The sequence below is a fragment of the Gadus macrocephalus genome, chromosome 9 (genome assembly GCF_031168955.1).
Source record: "Gadus macrocephalus chromosome 9, ASM3116895v1".
NCBI lineage: Eukaryota > Metazoa > Chordata > Actinopteri > Gadiformes > Gadidae > Gadus > Gadus macrocephalus.
Window position 1 is genome coordinate 22,821,851 of NC_082390.1, and position 21,397 is coordinate 22,843,247.

Consider the following 21,397-nt stretch of genomic DNA (forward strand, 5'->3'; position numbering starts at 1 on the left):
CACCGCTCCTGTCCGCGTGACGTAGACCTTATTCCACCAGGTAATGTGACAGGATCCCTCTCGTTCCAGCCCTTATGTCTCCGTAAATAATAAATCGAATACTGTCTGTATGAAACTAACTCAAATTACCCAATAATACATATGCTAATATTTCCTGTTCGCACCCCTGTTCACCACCCCTGGGTTGTTTAGCACAACATACAAGCTGCAAATAAGTAGGCATATACAGTGGAATAAATGCATGAGGCCAAAATAAAAAACGTAGGCTATAAACCAATTAATACAAAACGATTAATTATCAGAAACCGAAACCTGGGGTTGGTGGAGAAGTGCGCAGATGCCTTGACGTCAGAAACCTTCAACAAATGTCCCCATAAAAAAAACATATAAATAAGAGAGAGCGCAGCGCTTCTGCTTGAGCAGACGATCCAAGGACGCCACGCGCTGAACTCAGAGGCGCTCCACGGAATCACTGCACCACGCTGAACTCAAAGGCGCTCAGAGAACGCACCGCGCTGAACTCAGAGGCGCTCAGAGGAAGCACCGCGTTGAACTCAGAGGCGCTCAGAGAACGCACCGCGCTGAACTCAGAGGCGCTCACAGAACGCACCGCGCTGAACTCAAAGCCTCATACACCCAGCGCTCTACAATAAACAACATTCACATAACGCTCACTAAGAACCCCTCAAAATGCCGATTTCAAACAGTTCTACGTCCTCGACGAAGACCATGCGCCGGGCCGCGTCGGAGATGGAGCGGTCCGACTCTGTGACGGTAAGAAATCTTTAGTAGCCTAATCCATTTTGTATTTAAGTTGCAGCTATTGCATCTAGGCACCTGCCGTCCATATGGGCAGGTGGGGCAGCGAACTTGCAAAAGCATGCTCCCAAAAAAATAGTTCCTCTGTAAATCGTTGCTCCAAGTTTATTTCTAATAATGTGATTATCACATTAACTATCTGTTTCTGTAGGCATTCCAACTGTTTTCGGTCTGTTGACATCAAATTGGGGATGATGGTTGCGATTCTAGTTGAGTTTAATGTGTCATGTTGGGGTATAGGGCAGCTCAGCGATCGCGTTCCTCCGTATGTTTATTGCATAACCCTGCTGGCTTCAATAGGCCTATTTCAATCCGCGCTGAAAGACGCATGGTAAAGTACTCTCCCCAATGTTGGTCATATTCTAGAACTGTTTCCATATCAGATGCAGATATGGCGAGTGGTGTCGCACCTGTGATTAACAGTGTTAAAAACATATAAATTGTGGGTGATGGCCGCCCAGTTAAAACCATTTGGTTCTACAGGATACTTTATTGTGACCATTTCCAAACTTTACCTTGTTGTGGTACCAACCAACAATGGTTGGTGTCAATGTCCCCATTGCGCACATGCGCACTGTGGCATAATTGTAAGCGCTTCAGTTTGCTGTTTATGAGATAACCATGGGTCAGTTGCTTGCATGAGTTAAGACGAACACAACACTAATATTTGTATTTGCACATATAACAGTAACATTGCGGGTCGTAGTGGGCTCAGAGTTTACAAACTCTAAAATGTACAATTGAGCTGACGACGCGTAGCCTAATAGGGTACTGACGGTTAGGCTATCTCTTTATTTAATATCAACGTCATTATTCAACATCAACGCAACGCACCGATTTACCAAACCGACACCCGTATTCAAAGTCGACACCCGTATCATTCACCACACTGCAACTTCATTTTACTGGGCTAGTTTTTATTTATTTATAATAGCCTACCATGAGACCGAAGCAAAGCTCATCAAACAATTGTAGCCTTATGTAATCGTGTATCCACAGCGTTACAGCGGCCTGGCCTATAGGCGTACACGAGGTCCAAAATAAAAACCCGCAAATTCAGTGATCCCCAAAACCCTTAATTCCCCCCAGTCCCCGCGGTTCATCGGCCGGCGGCAGAGCCTGATCGAGGACGCGCGCAAAGGGCGTGAGGCGGCGGCCGCTGCGGCAGAGGCGAAGGACGTGAGCGAGCAGATCGTGTTCGAGGAGGAGAACGGCAAGGCGCTGCTGAACGTGTTCTTCACACTGAGGTCCTCCAAGATCCCCGCCCTGTCGCGCTCCCTCAAGGTGTTCGAGGTATACGGGCTGTTCTGTTATTAATTCTTAGGATCCCTTGGTTTGTACCTGAAGAAGAGTTACATTTTTAATAATGTTTTGGTTTAACCCCAAATTATGATATTATTATTATTATTATTATTATTATTATTATTATTATTATTATTATTATTATTATTATTATTATTATATAATAATATGATGATGATGATGATGATGATGATGATGATGATGGAGGTGATGATGACGGTGATAAATTATAAATGATGAATGATGATAAATCCGTACAAGGATTATTAATACTAGTGTTATTCTCTTCTATGGTTTATGGTATGTGCTGAAAAAATAGCAAACAGATGTTTTTCATATTTACTTTTATTTGCTTAACATTGAACCAAAAATGCTAATAATTTGTGCCAAACCATTTTATTTTCGGGTTAGGGTTGGGCTACTAAAGCAATAAATTAATGCTTTTTTTTTAAATTAATTAATTATTGGTCCTCAAACGGTCCCTTGGTTCTTGGCCGTCTTTACCTATAGGTTGGGTTTGTGGCACACAGGCTAAATCCTCTTCGGTAGAACCGGCACCACTAAATCATTCTTCATAAATGATATTGTTAACGGATGCTTCATTGATGCCAGGAGGGCGATGGTTTCCTCACCAGACCGGTTGTTCCTTTATCTGTCAAGACGTTTGAGGCTAAGATCCACCACCTGGAGACCCGGCAGAGCGGGAAGGCGAACCGCGACCAGCAAGAGGCGCTGGAGTACTTTGTCCGCTGCGAACTGCACCTCTCCGACGTGGGAACGCTCATCAGCTCCATCAAGAGGATCGCTGAAGACGTCAGAACCACCAAAGAAGTAAAAGGTAAAGCAGGCTCCTCCACCACCACCCCACCACAACACAAATCCCTCACATCGGGTGGGGCTCCACTACGAGGACATTTCCCAAATAGGTTGAAGTAAAGTTAATATAGTGCCATCCATCTTTGGGAAGTCATAGGAGACATCCCACCTCGGTCCTATGTTGAGGACATTTATTTGACCACTAATGTTTCTTTCACTTAGTTGTTTTATAAAGATATTCTTTAATCGAATTACCTATAAAGATAGCCTAGTGACGTCACTGCCCACAGTACAAAGACGCTGAACCTGAGATGTTTACGTGGTTACGCGCCACAATAACTCGTGACACTGCCATAGGAAGCTTCCTACGTATCTAGGTCCCAGGAAAACTGGCAGTGGAGACGCAGCCTGTGGCATTGTATCAAACAATCACAGATGCGACGAACATGCCTTGTGTGGCAAATGTCTAATATCCTATTGTCAGGCTTACCTTCACACCTGTGATAGAGGACAATTTTCTCAACAAATCCAACACAGGTCTTGTGTTATTAATCAAACATTTAAAAAATAAACATTAACTGACTTGGTTTTAATGCATGGGTTTTTCTCCTATAATCTAGTTCACTGGTTTCCAAAGCAAATAGCAGAGTTGGACAAATGTCATCACCTGGTGAACAAATTTGATCCCGACTTGGATCAAGACCATCCTGTAAGTCTCCTCATATATGTGTCTGTATATATATATATATTTATATATATATATATATATATATATTTATAAATATATGTAATCAAGTAATAAAATGTGTATGGGACTTAGGCTTCTTCTAGGATTGTGGATGTAACTGCACAGAGGGGCGTATTAACTACCAGAAATCTGGAACAAAAAAGTATACTGACATCTTAAGGTCAGCGAATGAACTATTTTTTAGGATTATGGACACATGGTCTGATTCCCCCACACTGTTTTCTCTAGTTTATCCTTTCTCAAAGTCTCAAACTGTGATCGTACCTAGCTGCCGTGAGTGTGGAGGGAAATTTGGTAATTAGTCAGTGTCCTGGTCATGTGAGTGTATGACTTGGTCATCCATATGGTTACTTAGCAACAAGGATTAGACTCCCACCTACTAAATCATCTTGAAGGAACTGAAGGAAGAATGTGTGAGATTGCAAGTTAATACACACTTTGATAACCCTTAATAACACAATTAGAAGTAAATTAAACAGTTTTCCATCGCCTTAATGGCCTGTCTCTGCATTCACTGTCTAAGCCCTGCCGGCTCCTATGGAAGCATATATGTAGCAAAATTCAAATGGCAATGCAATTTGGAATTACATTATGCATTTGACAATTCATTATGCAATTTTATAATGTAATTTGTAAATACGTTATTCAAAGTGTATTTTAACATGCAAAGTGACAATGCAATCCTCAATTAAATTTGCAAAAGTTATAACAATACAAATGGAATAACATTTTGTCAAATTCTTTGAGTTCCTTTATACAAATTGAAAAGCTATAGCGTCCCCGTGATTGCAATCCACTTCGCCACGCTCCGTGTGTTGCGATATTCAAATGACATTTCAATCCGCAAAACGAACGCTTTGCAAAAGATTTGGCAAAACGGAATCCAAAGAGGAATCCAAAGAGGAATCCAAAGAGGAATACAAATAGGAATCCAAAGAGGAATACAAATAGGAATCCAAAAAGTCAATATGCAAAGTGGCAAACGTATCAGCCAATCAGCGTCTGGGCGGCAACTACGTCACTTGCTCGTAATTTCCTTGTTCCCTTCTAGTTCGTAGCCTATGGTCCATGGTCACCAATGGAGATTATTGATACGCTCCGAAGTTTGGCCGATGATGTGGAGAACAATCGTGTTGAAGACACAGATGCAGTAGATAGAGTGCGTGTTCTGGGAGATAGGATAGACGACTTATCCTCACTGGTACGTTTTGACGCCAGTGTGGTATACACAAAGATTTCCCAAGTGCTACAGGCACTGGGTGCAAAACATAGGGTCGGGAGTCCCACCGTCTCCACCCACTCCTCACCTACAAAGCTCTCCACAACCTAGCCCCCAGTTACCTCTGCGACCTCCTCCAAGAATACACTCCCTCCCGCTCCCGCTCCCTCCGCTCAACCTCTGCTGGACTACTATGTATCCCCACATCACGACTTATTACGAATGGGTGCCCGGTCATTCAGCTGTTCAGCACCCAGGCTCTGGAACTCCCTCCCCCCACACATAAAACAGTCATACACCATTACAACCTTCAAGTCACAACTCACCTGTTCAAACTCGCACACAACGTCTAACTGATCACTGTCTTGATTGTTTGTTTGTTTTGTTTTGTCTTGTTTTTGTTTTATTTATTTATTTATTTATTTATTATTATTATTTTTCCACAATGTGTTGTTTTAAACAATTTATGATAACTTTATGCTCTGTAAGGTGACCTTGGGTGTCTTGAAAGGCGCCCTTTAAATTAAATGTATTATTATTATTATTACCGTGGAGATACCCTTGGAGACAATAGAAAGTGACGTCCTGACGCTGATTGGCTGATACGTTTGCCACTTTGCATATTGACTTTTTGGATTCCTATTTGTATTCCTCTTTGGATTCCTATTTGGATTCCTCTTTGGATTCCGTTTTGGATTCCTATTTGTATTCCTCTTAGGATTCCGTTTTGGATTCCGTTTTGGATTCCGTTTTGCGGATTGAAATGTCATTTGAATATCGCAACACACAGAGCGTGGCGAAGTGGATTGCAATCACGGGGACGCTATAGCTTAATAATTTGACAAAATGTTATTGTATTTTTATTGTTATAACTTTTGCAAATTAATTGAGGATTGCATTGTCACTTTGCATATTAAAATACACTTTGAATAACGTATTTACAAATTACATTATGAAATTGCATAATGCATTGTCAATTGCATAACGTAATTACTTATTGAATTGCAAATTGCAAATTGCATTGCCATTTGAATTTTGCTACATATATGCTTCCATAGGCTCCTTAATGACTTGTCTCTGTATTCACTGTCTAACCCCTACCTGCTCCTTGATGACCTGTTTCTGTATTCGCTGTCTAACCCCTACCTGCTCCTTGATGACCTGTCTCTGTATTCATTGTATAACCCCTGACTGCTCCTTTATGACCTGTCTCTTTACTCACTGTCTAACCCCTGCCAGCTCCTTAATGACCTGTCTCTAATCTCACTGTCTAATCCCTACCTCTTCCTGTGTTAGTTGTCCTCCAGTAAACCCCTGTTTGTTCTTGCAGGGCTTCTCTGACCCTGTGTACAGACAGAGGAGGAAGATGATTGGGGAAATCGCCTTCAGATACAGGCAGTAAGACGTTAGCTCCCTACAGTAACATCAGAGTTCTCCATCTGGAATTATCTCTTTTGACAGACTGAAGTGACTCAAACTGGGCTAACCAATCACTTTCCAAGGACTGTCAGTGGCCGTTCAGACAGTGTTGCACACCCATCTTTGTTTTGATACAATCTGGTTGGATTTAGTCTTTAGTTTCTCATATTTGACTGCATAGCAATGGCCAGCAGTCAAACAAATACATGCGACTTGCGACCATGTGACTTCATTGAAAGGGTAATTTGATCAAAACAACATTGGGGGAGCAAAAATGTCTGATGCAACTTCACTACTGTTGGGTACCGTGTTATTAAAACTCGTTTCTCTCCGTCCCTGCAGCGGCAGCGTGATACCCAGGGTCGACTACACAGAGGAGGAGATCGGGACCTGGTGAGTTTGGCTCCCTGCTCATAATTTCTCTGCTGTGCACCAGTTTTTTGCTAAAAGTGAACACAGCTAAACAGCCTAAATAGACCTCTGAGCTGAATGGCAGATTTGAGCAGAAAGAGGAAAATGGTGTACCTAAAACCCCAAAGTGTCCTCCCTTTCGGCGCCCTTCCTATTGTAACGTCGGGCAAGATGGAGTAAACACATGAGATCAGAAAATATAACTTTATTGTCCATTCAATTTACATTACATTAACACATGTTCTGTAAAAAACTGTAAAAAGCAGACACAGTACTCAGTATAAAACAGACAGTGCACAGTATAAAACAGACATTAGACAGTATAAAACAGACAATACACAGTATAAAACAGACAGTACACAGAATAAAACAGACAGTGCTCAGTATGCAACAGACAATACACAATAAACAACAGACAATACTCAGTATAAAACTGACAGTACTCTGTTTATAATATACAATACTCAGTATACAACAGACAGTACTCTGTATAAAACAGGCAGTACACAGTATAAAACAGACAGTGCACAGTATACCAAAGACAGAACATTGTATAAAACAGACAGTAGACAGTATAAAACAGACATTAGACAGTATAAAACAGACTGTACACAGTATACCAAAGACACTACTCAGTATAAAACAGACAGTACACAGTATAACAAATACAGTACTCAGTATAAAACAGACAGTGCACAGTATAAAACAGACATTAGACAGTATAAAACAGACAATACACAGTATAAAACAGACAGTACACAGAATAAAACAGACAGTGCTCAGTATGCAACAGACAATACACAATAAACAACAGACAATACTCAGTATAAAACTGACAGTACTCTGTTTATAATATACAATACTCAGTATACAACAGACAGTACTCTGTATAAAACAGGCAGTACACAGTATAAAACAGACAGTGCACAGTATACCAAAGACAGAACATTGTATAAAACAGACAGTAGACAGTATAAAACAGACATTAGACAGTATAAAACAGACTGTACACAGTATACCAAAGACACTACTCAGTATAAAACAGACAGTACACAGCATAACAAATACAGTACTCAGTATAAAACAGATAGTACACAGTATACCAAAGACACTTCTCAGTATAAAACAGACAGTACACAGTATAAAACAGATAGTACTCAGTATGCAACAGACAGTACTCAGTATAAAACAGACAGTACACAGGATAAAATAGACAGTACAAAGTATAAAACAGACAGGACACAGTATACCAAAGACAGTACTCTGTATAAAACAGACATTAGACAGTATAAAACAGACAATACACAGTATAAAACAGACAGTACACAGTATAAAACAGACAGTACACAGTATAAAACAGATAGTACTCAGTATACAACAGACAGTACTCAGTATAAAACAGACAGTACACAGGATAAAATAGACAGTACACAGTATACAAAAGACAGTACTTTGTATAAAACAGACAGTGCACAGGAGACCAAAGACAGAACATTGTATAAAACAGACAGTAGACAGTATAAAACAGACATTAGACAGTATAAAACAGACTGTACACAGTATACCAAAGACAGTACTCAGTATAAAACAGACAGTACACTGTATAAAACAGATAGTACCCAGTATACAACAGATAGTACTCAGTATAAAATAGACAGTACACAGTATAAAACAGACAGTACACAGTATACAAAAGACAGTACTTTGTATGCAAGAGAGACTATACACAATAAACAACAGACAATACTCAGTGTACAACAGACAGTACTCTGTATAAAACAGGCACTACACAGTATAAAACAGACGGTACACAGTATACCAAAGACAGTTATCTGTATAAAACAGACAGTACACAGTATACCAAACCAAAGACAGTTCTCTGTATAAAACAAACAGTACTCAGTATAAAACAGACAGTACACAGTATAAAACAGACAGTAGACAGTATAAAACAGACAGTGCACAGTATAAAACAGACATAGTATACCGAAGACAGTACAGAGTATACCAAAGACAGTGCTCTGTATAAAATAGACAATAGACAGTATTAAACAGAAATTAAATGGTATTAAACAGATAGTACTCAGTATACCACAGACAGTACAGATAACTATGAACTATAATGAACTTGTCTGATGTTGAACACAAAGCCTGAGGACCCCATGCTTGTGTGTGATTGGCCAGGAGGTCGATGTACGTGACTCATGCTTGTGTGTGATTGGTCAGGCGGTAGGTGTATGTGATCCGTGCTTGTGTGTGATTGGCCAGGCGGGAGGTGTGACCCGTGCTTGTGTGTGATTGGCCAGGTGGGAGTTGTGACCCATGCTTGTGTGTGATTGGCCAGGCGGGAGGTGTGACCCGTGCTTGTGTGTGATTGGCCAGGCGGGAGGTGTACGTGACCCTGAGGGAGCTGTACAACAGCCACGCCTGCAGTGAGCACCTAGAGGCCTTCCAGCTGCTGGAGAAACACTGCGGCTACAGCCCAGACAACATCCCCCAGCTGGAAGACGTGTCCCGCTTCCTCAGAGGTAGACTTATAGAAAGCCAACACCAACATATACATATGCATAGATATATATATATACATCTATTTGAATATACAGTACATAGATATTAATGTTTATACATGTCTATATATATATATATATATATATATATATATATATATATAATAATAATAATAATAATACATTTAATTTAGAGGCGCCTTTCAAGACACCCAAGGTCACCTTGGGCTATATATATATATATATATATATATATATGTATATACATACGTGTTTATATACATATACTGTATTTATATATTTATATATATATAAGTACATATATATTATGTAAAATAGAAATTATAAAAAAAATCAAAAATTCTCTTTTTATTCTTCTTTCCTGGTGGTCTCCCTCCACCTCCCCACCTCGTCCCCCCTCCCTCCTTCTCACTTCCCCTCTATTTATCCCCCTCTCTCTTTCTTCCCCTCTGTCCCCCTCTCTCTCCCTTCCTCCCCCAGAGCGTACGGGGTTCCTGGTTCGACCAGTGGCTGGTTTGTTGTCGGCCAGAGACTTCCTGACCAGTCTGGCGTTCCGAGTGTTCCAGTGCACCCAGTACATCCGCCACTCCTCCTCTCCCATGCACTCCCCTGAACCGTGAGGACCACATTCAGCCACCCCCACCCCTCGAACACCACCATCGTCATCTTCATCAGCATCATCATCAGCATCATCATCCTAACCCTTGAACCTTTTCCGCCCGCTAGCTAGTCCCGCCCACGAGTTTGTCCCATTCACTAGCTGGTCCCATCCATTAACAACATTTAAAATGGCTGCTTCTTCCTCCTGGTAGATCCTTTATTTAGCCCAGGGCACGGGAGTGTTTTTGGTGAGGCTCCACTCTCTGGCTACGATACATTAGCCCTGCAATGTCGCTGTCTTGCCGGAGTAAAACCGAGGGGGTAAAATGAAATCCCCCTTCGTCACGGAGCCGGCTTTCTTGGGTCACTGGAGGAGGAGGGCTACGCACGGAGAGTAAACCTCTTTAGAATAATTTGCATACTCCAATTATTATAAGTGGAAAAATGCCAACATATTCCTTACTTTGCTGACCACTTGTTTTTAATACCAACGAAAGCCTCGTAAGGAAAGTTCCTCTGGTATTTTCTTGTAGATCACACCATCTTTCCCCGTCTTCGTTAAATGCAACTGCATCACCTTCTCTCCCATGAGGGTCAGCAGCTCGCGGTTTTCACTGTTCTCATGTTGATATCTGATTAATCTGATGTGTGTGTGTGTGTGTGTGTGTGTGTGTGTGTGTGTGTGTGTGTGTGTGTGTGTGTGTGTGTGTGTGTGTGTGTGTGTGTGTGTGTGTGTGTGTGTGTGTGTGTGTGTGTGTGTGTCTCCGCGTGTGTGTGTTTGTATTTCAGGGACTGCATACATGAGCTTCTGGGTCACATCCCCATGCTGGCTGGCAGGACTTTTGCCCAGTTCTCCCAGGTAATATCTAGATCCTGGTCCTCTCAACCATTGAGTCTTACTTTATTGTCAAATAACGAGACATCCGTCATATATCTTATATATAGAAATATGACAGACTGTATTTATTTTGTTGACTGCATTCATTTTCAATGATTAGCTTTAATGATTTCCGAAAATGTTTCATGTAGAACATGCTTCAATCTAATGCTTCAGCGGCTCATGCTGTTAACTGTTCCTGTGTGTAGAACATCGGTCTGGCCTCACTGGGGGCGTCGGATGAGGACATAGAGAAGCTGTCCACAGTGAGTACACAACACATGGCTGTACAGACGGCCTCCACCCCTCTGTCATGATGTCCTCTCAGTCAGTAGCCTCTGAGCTTGATGTTCTCTCAGTCAGTAGCCTCTGAGCATGATGTTCTCTCAGTCAGTAGCCTCTGAGCTTGATGTTCTCTCAGTCAGTAGCCTCTGAGCATGATGTTCTCTCAGTCAGTAGCCTCTGAGCATGATGTTCTCTCAGTCAGTAGCCTCTGAGCGTGATGTTCTCTCAGTCAGTAGCCTCTGAGCGTGATGTTCTCTCAGTCAGTAGCCTCTGAGCGTGATGTTCTCTCAGTCAGTAGCCTCTGAGCGTGATGTTCTCTCAGTCAGTAGCCTCTGAGGGTGATGTTCTCTCAGTCAGTAGCGTGATGTTTTCTTTCTCAGCTGTACTGGTTCACCGTGGAATTCGGCCTGTGTAAACAGAACGGAGAGATTAAAGCGTACGGCGCCGGACTCCTGTCTTCCTACGGAGAGCTAGTGGTATGTCCCCTTCTCTACGCCTGTCTTCTTCTCTTCTATCTCCTCGCCTCTTCCTCTTAAAGCTGCTGTAGGTAACATCCGTGAGTTGTAAAGAGAACGAGCAGCGAAGAGCCAAAGAGATCGACTTCCTGAAACTAAAGAAAGACAACCAACGTCCCAACAATCTCCTCCCTCCCTAGTCACTACCTCATCCCGCTATTGAGAAGTGCTGTATTGTTCTTAGGAAGACATTTACAGTGAACTTCGATCATGTCATTCAGGACAGGTAGAGGCATCATCCTGCTGAAGTATGCTGGCAGCCATTGGGGGACGAACCCAGAACTTTTGGCCCGAGAGTCAAACGTCCAGAACCACCAAACTACCATGCTATATCCTGTCCCGACACCATCACACAGGTCATCTGCTCCTCTATTTGCTTGTGTTTAGTTCATCATAACTGTTCTCCTCGCCTGCAGCACTCCCTGTCGGAGGACCCCGAGAGGAGGGTGTTCGAGCCGGACGCCGCCTCGGTGGAGCCCTACCAGGACCAGAACTACCAGTCTGTCTACTTTGTCTCTGAAAGCTTTCTAGACGCCAAAGAGAAGCTCAGGTGCTGAGACGAGAACACATACACACGCGCACTGACACAAACACACACACATAGAAGATATAAACCCCCACACACATGCAGGGAAGCATGCATAAACACAGACCCACACACACACATACAAATGCAAGCAGACACACACACACAAAGTGCATTATCCACATTATATTACCCATAATGTGATTTGGTATATGGGAGAGGGACAAAGAGGGAAAGGAATAAACAGAGGGATACAGAGAGTGAGGGAGCGTGAAAGAGAGAGAGAGGGAGGGAGGTATCGACAGACACACACCTACTACACTGCTGGGAATTCTCTCTCTCTCTCTGCCTCTCTCTGTCTCTGTTTATTTCACTCTGTCTCTGTCTCTCTGTCTATTTCACTCTGTCTCTGTCTATTTCACTCTGTCTATTTCACTCTGCCTCTGTCTCTCTTTCTATTTCATTCTGTCTATTTCTCTCTCTCCCTCTCTCTCTCTCTCTCTCTCTCTCTCTCTCTCTCTCTCTCTCTCTCTCTCTCTCTCTAAAAAGCTTTATTGGCATGAGAAATAAACATTTGCATTGCCAAAGCAGGTGAACAATACTGCACATCAAATGGTGCTCTGGGAAAACTAGTAGCTCCTAGAAACCACCAATGATCTCTTTTAAGTCCCTTCCTAGACACTTTTTATCCGAGAGTCTTTCCTGAATTTACTAAAACTTTATTTCCTTTATTTCTCTATTATTATTATCTATTTTTTTTAAACCTGTTGATTTTATAACATTTATTTTGTGCTTAAAGCCCTTTGTAAGGTCGATTTTGTGTTCTAGGTGAAGGTTATAGTGTCATCAGAGAAGGCTAACCCTTTCCTAGTGTTGTGCCTCTGTTCTCTGCGGTCCCATAACGTTTCCTGAGTTGGGAGAATAGCAGCGAACGTTTGCCCAGACGGGGTTTATTTAATGCAGCCCAATTCTCAGTGAATGACCGGGGACACTGGAGTAAGGTGATGAGAGCCCACAGCACCCGACTCAGGCGGGGCCTGGAACTGCCTCTGTGGGCTGTAGTGTTTCTGTTGGTGGATGAGGTGGGTTTTTCTTCCAATGTTTCCTCACTGCTGCTCCTCCTGTGAACTTGGTCCTCACTGCCTTAGTTCAGTGAGTCTGTGTTCTAGTTACTGTATATTACCACCAGTAGGCTATAGTGTGGCTGGTGAACAGTCTGCAACCTTGCCTTCCAATAAGCTGACTATGTAGCAGATAATGTATCAAATTTCTGAGCACATAATATAATATTTTGCCTATAATTTTACAATGTATAACATTCGTTCACCACAAATTACTCTTAAAGGCAGTGCCAAAATTGAAATATTTTTCAACCATTCAGCGAACAAAAGGCAACAGGCTCATTTAGGGGGCCACTCGATGACATCTAGAAGCGTCATAAACACGCCCACTGAAGTGGTGTGAGAAATACCGACTTTCTACTCATTCACATATCATTTACATTTTCTACTGACAAAATACTACCTCAGGGGTATTATTATTCAGGAGATTATCAGGGTACAAATGACAGGATATATTGTTCACACATACGGCCCATCAGTAGAATATCAGGACTTACACGTGTGTCTGAAAGCAGCTAGTGTGTGAGCATTTGATTACATTATAAAATTAGTCAATTTATCGTAACAGGGGTAATTGTTCAATGGAAAGTGTCGTATACTATTGTAACAAGGTCACAGTGCGCTTGGACTCTAGGTTTGCTTTTCCAATTTTTCCGTCCGACACAGGCTGGGGACACATCCGGCCGCCAACTCACCCCCCCCCCCCCCCCCCCCCTGGCACGGGAGAGGAAGTCCGCCACGGCCATCTGCGCCCCAGGCTTGTGCACAACCCGGAAATTGAAGGGTTGCAACGCGAGGTACCACCGGGTAATCCTCGCGTTGACATCCTTCATGCGGTGGCGCCACTGGAGGGGGGCGTGGTCGGACTAGAGGGTGAATGCGCAATCCAGCAGGTATTATCGAAGGGCGCCGACCGCTCATTGGATGGCGAGACACTCCATCGTGCTGTACCGACCCTCCCGGTCTGACAGTTTGCAGCTCAGGTACAGCACCGGTCGGTCGGCCCCTTCCACCTGCTGGGTCAGGACCGCGCCCAACCCCCTGTCCGACGCGTCTGTCTGCAGGGAAAAAGGGGGATTAAAGTTAGGAGCACACAGGACCGCTTCCCCGCAGAGGGCTGTTTTAATAGCCTCAAACGACACTTGACATGGCTCCGACCACTGGACTGTATCTAGGGGAGGTCGGTCGGACTGTATCTGGGTGAGGTCGGTCGAGGGGCTGGCTATGTCCGGGAAGTGCGGCACAAACTGCCGGTAGTGCCCTGCCAGCCCAAGGAACCGCCTCACCTCCTTCTTGGTCCTGGGCCGAGAGGAGGCGGCGACCGCCATGGTCTTACAAACCGGCGGCCGGACCTTCCCTGCCCCCAGGTGGTACCCCAGATACTGGATCTCCCTCTGTTCGATCACGCACTTCTTCGGGTTGGCCGTGAGCCCCGCCCGTCTCAGCGACTGAATGCCGGCCGCCACCCGCTGCACATGCTGCCCCCACGTGTCACCATAGATGACGATGTCATCAATTTTGCCAATTCGCGCCGCATCACGTCTTGTTTGTGGACGGGCAGCCTGTAGGGGCGTGTCCGCACTGTTAACCCAGGTTGCCTCTCGATGGCATGAGTGATTAACGGGGTACAACCGGGCAGGGGCGAAAACACGTCGGCGAACTGGAGTTGCAGGCTGGCAACGCCTCCGCTGGACTCACCGAGAGATCCTCCCCCCGCCAACCGGGGGTTGGTGGGGGCCGGGACTTCTGGTCCGAGCTCCTCTCTCTCCGTTAGTGTCGTCGCGAACGCGACAGGGGCCACATCGTTCCACCTTGTAAGGAGGTTGATGTGGCATGTCTGTTTGTTTTCGCCCCTGTCCGACCGCACATGGGCACTACCTCGTAATCCACGTCTAGCCATTGATGCCAATTTCGAGCATCCTTGTGTACGAACTTACGGATCATGCACTTTAACGTCTGGTTAAACCTCTCACACAAGCCGTCCGTGGCTGGGTGATAGACGCTCGTGCGGATGGCCTTGACCTTCAACAACCCGTAAAGTTCCCTAATCGTGCGTGACATGAAATTGGTGCCCTGATCAGTTAGAATCTCCATCGGGATTCCCACCCGCGATATAATAATAAATAATAATACATTTAATTTAGAGGCGCCTTTCAAGACACCCAAGGTCACCTTACAGAGCATATAGTCATCATTCAAAACTATGTAAAACAGACTAGGAATAAAAGGAAAACAGAGGTTAAACATGAATAATAATAATAATTAATAACACTCAAAGACGCCTAAAGTGAAGGGGGGACCTCACTAACCACCACCAATATGTAGCACCCACTTGGGTGATGCACGGCAGCCAATCGGTGCCAGAACGCTCACTACACACCAGCTTGAGGTGGAGAGTTAGGGATGAGGTGGAGAGTGAGGGAAAAGAACATAATTAAACCCAATCGACCACATGTAAACACTATCGCCCACATTTAAACACTATCACCCACATTTAAACACTATGGACCACACGTAAACCCTATCGACCACATTTAAACACTATCGCCCACATTTAAACATTATCGCCCACATTTAAACACTATGGACCACATTTAAACACTATGGACCACATGTAAACCCTATCGACCACATGTAAACCCTATCGACCATATATAAACACTATCGACCACATTTAAACATGTAAACCCTATCGACCACAATTAAACACTATCGACCACAATTAAACACTATCGACCACATTTAAACATGCAAACACTATCGACCACATCCAAACACCATCGACCACATTTAAACACTCTCGCCCACACCTACACACTATCGACCACATTTAAACACTATCGACCACATGTAAACACTAGCGACCACACTCAAACACTAGCGACCACACTCAAACACTATCGACCACATTTAAACATGTAAACCCTATCAACCACATTTAAACATGTAAACCCCTCTCGACCACATTTAAACCCTATCGACCACATTTAAACCCTATCGACCTATCGACCTATCGCGGGGTACGTACCAGGCGCTTTTGGATTCGGGCTGCATGCAGACCATGATCCATCAGCGCCTATATGCTCAAGACGCCTAAAGTGAAGGGGGGACCTCACTAACCACCACCAATATGTAGCACCCACTTGGGTGATGCACGGCAGCCAATCGGTGCCAGAACGCTCACTACACACCAGCTTGAGGTGGAGAGTTAGGCATGAGGTGGAGAGTGAGGGAAAAGAACATAATTAAACCCTATCGACCACATGAAACAATGCCTGCGCAACACTCCTCGCGGAGATGTTGCGCAACGGAATTGCGTCCAGGTATCGGGTTGCGTAGTCGATCAGGATAACACAAATCAATACCCCTGTGCAGAACGTTCTAATGGCCCGATAATGTCCATGGCAATGCGGTCGAAGGGGGCTTCTACCAGGGAAAGGGGCCACAAGTGAGCCCTGGGGACGGCCGAGGGATTCACCAACTGACACTGGGGACAGGAGGCGCACCACCTGCGCAACTCCACCCGAAACGCTTGTGTGATGGTATCCGACTGATTGTTTTATCGTACCCCAAATGGCCCGCCATTGGGTTATAATGCGCTGCCTGGAAAACCATTTCCCGGCGGCTCCTGGGAACCAGCAATTGGGTGACAACCTCCGCACTCTGGGAGTCACGACCCATCCGATAAAGCCTATCCCTAACCACCACAAAGTATGGGTGAGTCAGCACTGCGTCTGGCTGTACCCGAGTACCATCAATGGCTATCACTTGGTCGTAGGCTGAGCGTAGGGTAGCATCACAAGACTGCTCGAGCGGGAAATCCTCCCTGAACAGCGTCGGACGCCCCCGCATCGGCAGAGAACACAGCACCCGAATTACATGTCCCTACCTGTCGTGTCCGCACCCCCGTAGTCCCCCTAACAGCCTGGGACACCCAGCCCAATCCAACCCTAGAATCAGGGGATGCGTGAGGCTTGAACCAACCGCCGCCTTGACTCTATGTTTTTTCCCCCCATAACGAATTTCGATAGGGACCAAGATACTCATGAACATCCCCGTGTATACACCTCACCGGAACGCTAGATGCCTCCACCAATGCCTCGGACCGCACCAGGCGCTGATGGATCATGGTCTGCATGCAGCCCGAATCCAAAAGCGCCTGGTACGTACCCCGCTGTATCCTCACCGGGATACTGTACGCCTCGCCGGGACCGTGGGGAGGAGGCGGGGCACCGGTGATGCGGACGATGTTCCTCGGGATTTAAATTTAGCCGGATTAGGATGGCCTTGGCGACGGTGTCGTAGTCTCGTTGGGCCCCGGCCGGCAGACTGTGGGCTGCGAGCTAGGCCTCCCCCGTCAGGAGTGGCAGGAGACGGTGAGCCCACTCCTGACGAGGCCACCTAGAGACCTCGAAGGTCTCCCTGGAAGGTCTCTAGGAAGGCCTCAGCGTCGTCTGCCTCCCCCAACTTCGGGACATGGATGTGGGCCACGGCTCCTGCCCCTCTGGGTTCACCGCCGCTTCCTCCGGAGGCGAGGAGCTCACGGAAAACAGCCTGATTATTTCGATCGTTCAGAAGTCCAACAAAACACAAGTCGTTAAACGTAAATCATAACTCCGCTCAAAGCGGTCACAGGGTGCGTTCCAGGCGATCTCTGGCGGCGATCGCCCCTGTCTCTCTGCTCCCGAACCTTGCCATTACAAGACAAAGCAGGCACATAAATACACACTCCCTGATTGGTCTGATTGCGAGCAGGTGCCCGCAATCAGACCAAATCCCCCCCAGCAGATCCGGTGCGCTCCCAACAATAATCAACAATAATCATCATTGAGATTAAACATCTCGTCCAGTGTCCTGGCCAAGACAGGCAGTCACACATAGCATACACACAAAACATCAGAAAAATCAAACAACTAAAACCGCAAGGGGGAGGGGAAGGGGGAGATATCAATACCGCAAGACATTTGGGGAGGCTCAAGGAGGAGAGAAATATTAAGTTTGAGCAACAAAGTGTAAAGCATTTCGGGAGGCCCAAGGAGGACAGAGTTATATTACATTTTAGCAACAAAGTGCAGTCTTGTGGTGGACTCTATAAACATAATTCACCATACTGTGTTATTGACATGTTTTCGTTCTGTGTTATTGGGACACTGTCTCTTTAAGATCACGTGACTTATGTGTTGATATACCTGTCGGTGTGATGTTTGAATTTAACGGTTTTTATATGACAAAATGAACGACCTGCCGTTGCTTGTCGAGGTGAGAAATTGTCTTCCCTTCTTTTAGCGCAATTTCTACAGTCTATAGACAGAACGTGTTACCTGGGAGAGTTTGTTGACGGAAGAGCTGTTATGTTTAAAAACATAACGTCTTACCTGGGCGAGTGTGTCACTGCGGTGTGTCCGTTCTTACCTGGGCGCGTGTGTCGATGGCGGAGCAGTTATTTTTAAAAACATAACGTCATACGTTGGCGAGTGTCGCTGCGGTGTGTGCGCGTGCGTGTGTGTTCTTACCTGCGCGTGTATCGATGGCGTAGCTGTTATGTTTAAAAACATAAAGTTTTACCTGGGCGAGTGTCGCTGCGGTGTGTGAGCGTGCGTGTGTGTTCTTACCTGCGTGTGTGTCAATGGCGGAGCCGCTATGTTTAAAAACATAACGTCTTAGCCCGGCGAGTGTGTCGCTGCTTTTGTCTTGAGTACGGTGTGTGCACGTGCGTGTGTGTGTGTGTGTGAGCCTCCGTGTATGTGTCGCTGCCTTTGTCTTGCAGGTGGTGTGTGCGCATGCTCGTGCGTGTGTGTGTGTGTGTGTGTGTGTGTGTGTGTGTGTGTGTGTGTGTGCGTTTCCATGTATGTTCATGCGCGTGTGTGTGTATGCGATGTGTATGTGCTATGTGTATGTGCGTGCTTGCGGTGTATGTATGCATTCGCGCGTGCTATGTGTGTGTGAGCTGCAGGCTGCTTGGCACATGAGTAACTTGAGTAACTGGTGCGACAGGCCTGCTGTTATAGTGGTAAGATATTCCTACAGTGGCCGGTCTACATAGTGTTGAATCCTTCACAGACACCTTCTTTACAGTTCACTAGTGCTGGCCAAGTTTGCATTCTTTGTCAATTGCCAATACCAGATCTCCGCTTCCAGCAACATGATGGGTTGACTCAAAAAACGAAGATAAAGAAACTGCCCTTTCACCCAGACCTGGGCTGCCGTCAGACTGTAGATTAGTCTTCACACAGTCCTGGGCTGGCGTCCGACTGTAGATTAGTCTTCACCCAGACCTGGGCTGCCGTCAGACAGTAGATTAGTCTTCACCCAGACCTGGGCTGCCGTCAGACTGTAGATTAGTCTTCACCCAGACCTGGGCTGCCGTCAGACTGTAGATTAGTCTTCACCCAGACCTGGGCTGCCGTCAGACTGTAGATTAGTCTTCACCCAGACCTGGGCTGCCGTCGGATGTAGATTAGTCTTCACCCAGACCTGGGCTGCAATCGGATTGTAGATTAGTCATCTGAAATGGGATCTGTGAGACTGTACCGCCCACCCTCATTGTGTTGAGTTGGTCCGTGTGTGTGACCACCAGGGCGTACGTGGCGGGCATCAAGCGGCCCTTCTCTGTGCGCTATGACCCCTACACCAGCAGCGTGGAGGTGCTCGACAACCCGCTGAAGATCCGGGGAGGTCTGGACTCCGTGAAGGACGACCTGAAGATCCTGACAGACGCCCTGAGTGTGTTGCCCTGATGTCCGCGCACACACACACGTCAGACAGACCAACCTACCCTACACAAATGCATGAGCCATACAGCACACACATACGCATGCACACACACACGCACACACACACACACACACACACACACACACACACACACACACACACACACACACACACACACACACACACACACACACACACACACACACACACACACACACACACACACACACACACAAACAGCCGCGGCCCCCCCTGTCCCCCGCCTCCACCTGGTGGACACATGTGCCCCGTGTTCATCTGGTTATCTGTGCTCCTCCCCGTTCTCAGTCCGTCCACTAGAGCCATGAGAATGAAAGTGTTGTAAAGCTGAGTGGGCCCCTGTTGGCCCCGTGTCACCACGTGCATTCATGCCTCCATGGGTTTGAGGAGACGAAGGGTTTTCTCACCAGATTTCCTTCAGAGTGTATTCCATTTTGTTGTTACGGTTTCTGTTAGACCCTGAACTAATCAATGGCAAAATGTGATCATGAATGAATTAAAATAACAGAGTATGTGGCGCTTTCATTAATCAGAGTATATTATTAAACTTAAACAAAATATACCTTTTAATTATGATGAGTTCATTTAAAAGAAAAATGGCTGTAGTTAAAATGCTTTTGTTGAGTTGGGAATTTAACTGCTTGCAATGTTTGTTCAATTTCAAAAGTTGAAATCTGTGTTATCCAATGTCAATGTGTAATAAAAAATGAAGGGAAATAACTTTATTGTCAATCGTTTTTGACAAAGCCAAAAAGTTTTTCGCCAAGAACTGAAATGAATAATAGCAATCTGCTTTCAAAACCCGATAAAAAAGTATTCAACATATATTACTTTATATTTCCAGATAAACGGTATATGATATAGAAATATAATTAATATTTTCTGCAGGCCTCCATGATTGCATATGTATTTGGAATACTTACAGAAATGAAAATAATGGAAATATCTTCTTACAGTAATCGACCAATACATTTACACATTATGCCACTAGAGGTCGCTGTTCAGCAGTACACGGTTGGACTTCCTGTTGATCTGATAGATGCGGAGGTCATAATGCCGTGCAACAACAATGCACAATAGACCAAATAAAGTTACCGCGGCTCATTACCATAGTCTCTCTATTTAGCGTATTTTTAATCACAATCTCACTTAGTAGAGGGTAATTATAACTTGATTCAAGTGCAGGTGGTTATATTTATCCAATTCACATCAATCAGTATCTCAGAATATATCATTCTTAACCATGGTTAGGGTGTCTTGCTTATGTATGCCTTCTGTGAGCTTTTTTTTTCAGCACTCTGCTACTAAACACTATCCTGCCCAACCTAGACAAATATCTTGAGGAATGATACACAAACATTAAAGTAGGCCTAATCAAAAATAACGAATTGTTTTATAAACATACTTCTTTGGGACTTTCTGGGAGTAATTGTTGAGAAGAGCGACAGTCCTTACCTT

General features: G+C 45.0%; 1 protein-coding gene across 1 annotated transcript; it reads left to right on the forward strand.

The window, feature by feature from the left end:
- The first annotated feature begins 406 nt into the window (after positions 1-406).
- Positions 407-20,659, forward strand: th (tyrosine hydroxylase). The gene is made up of 13 exons (XM_060061503.1): positions 407-774; positions 1,909-2,112; positions 2,782-2,959; positions 3,558-3,646; positions 6,235-6,302; positions 6,666-6,716; positions 9,117-9,262; positions 9,743-9,878; positions 10,652-10,721; positions 10,949-11,005; positions 11,405-11,500; positions 11,956-12,089; positions 19,764-20,659. Exons 1-13 carry the CDS (start codon positions 691-693, stop codon positions 19,921-19,923), a joined length of 1,473 nt encoding a protein of 490 aa, XP_059917486.1. The 5' UTR covers positions 407-690; the 3' UTR covers positions 19,924-20,659.
- Positions 20,660-21,397: the final 738 nt, after the last annotated feature.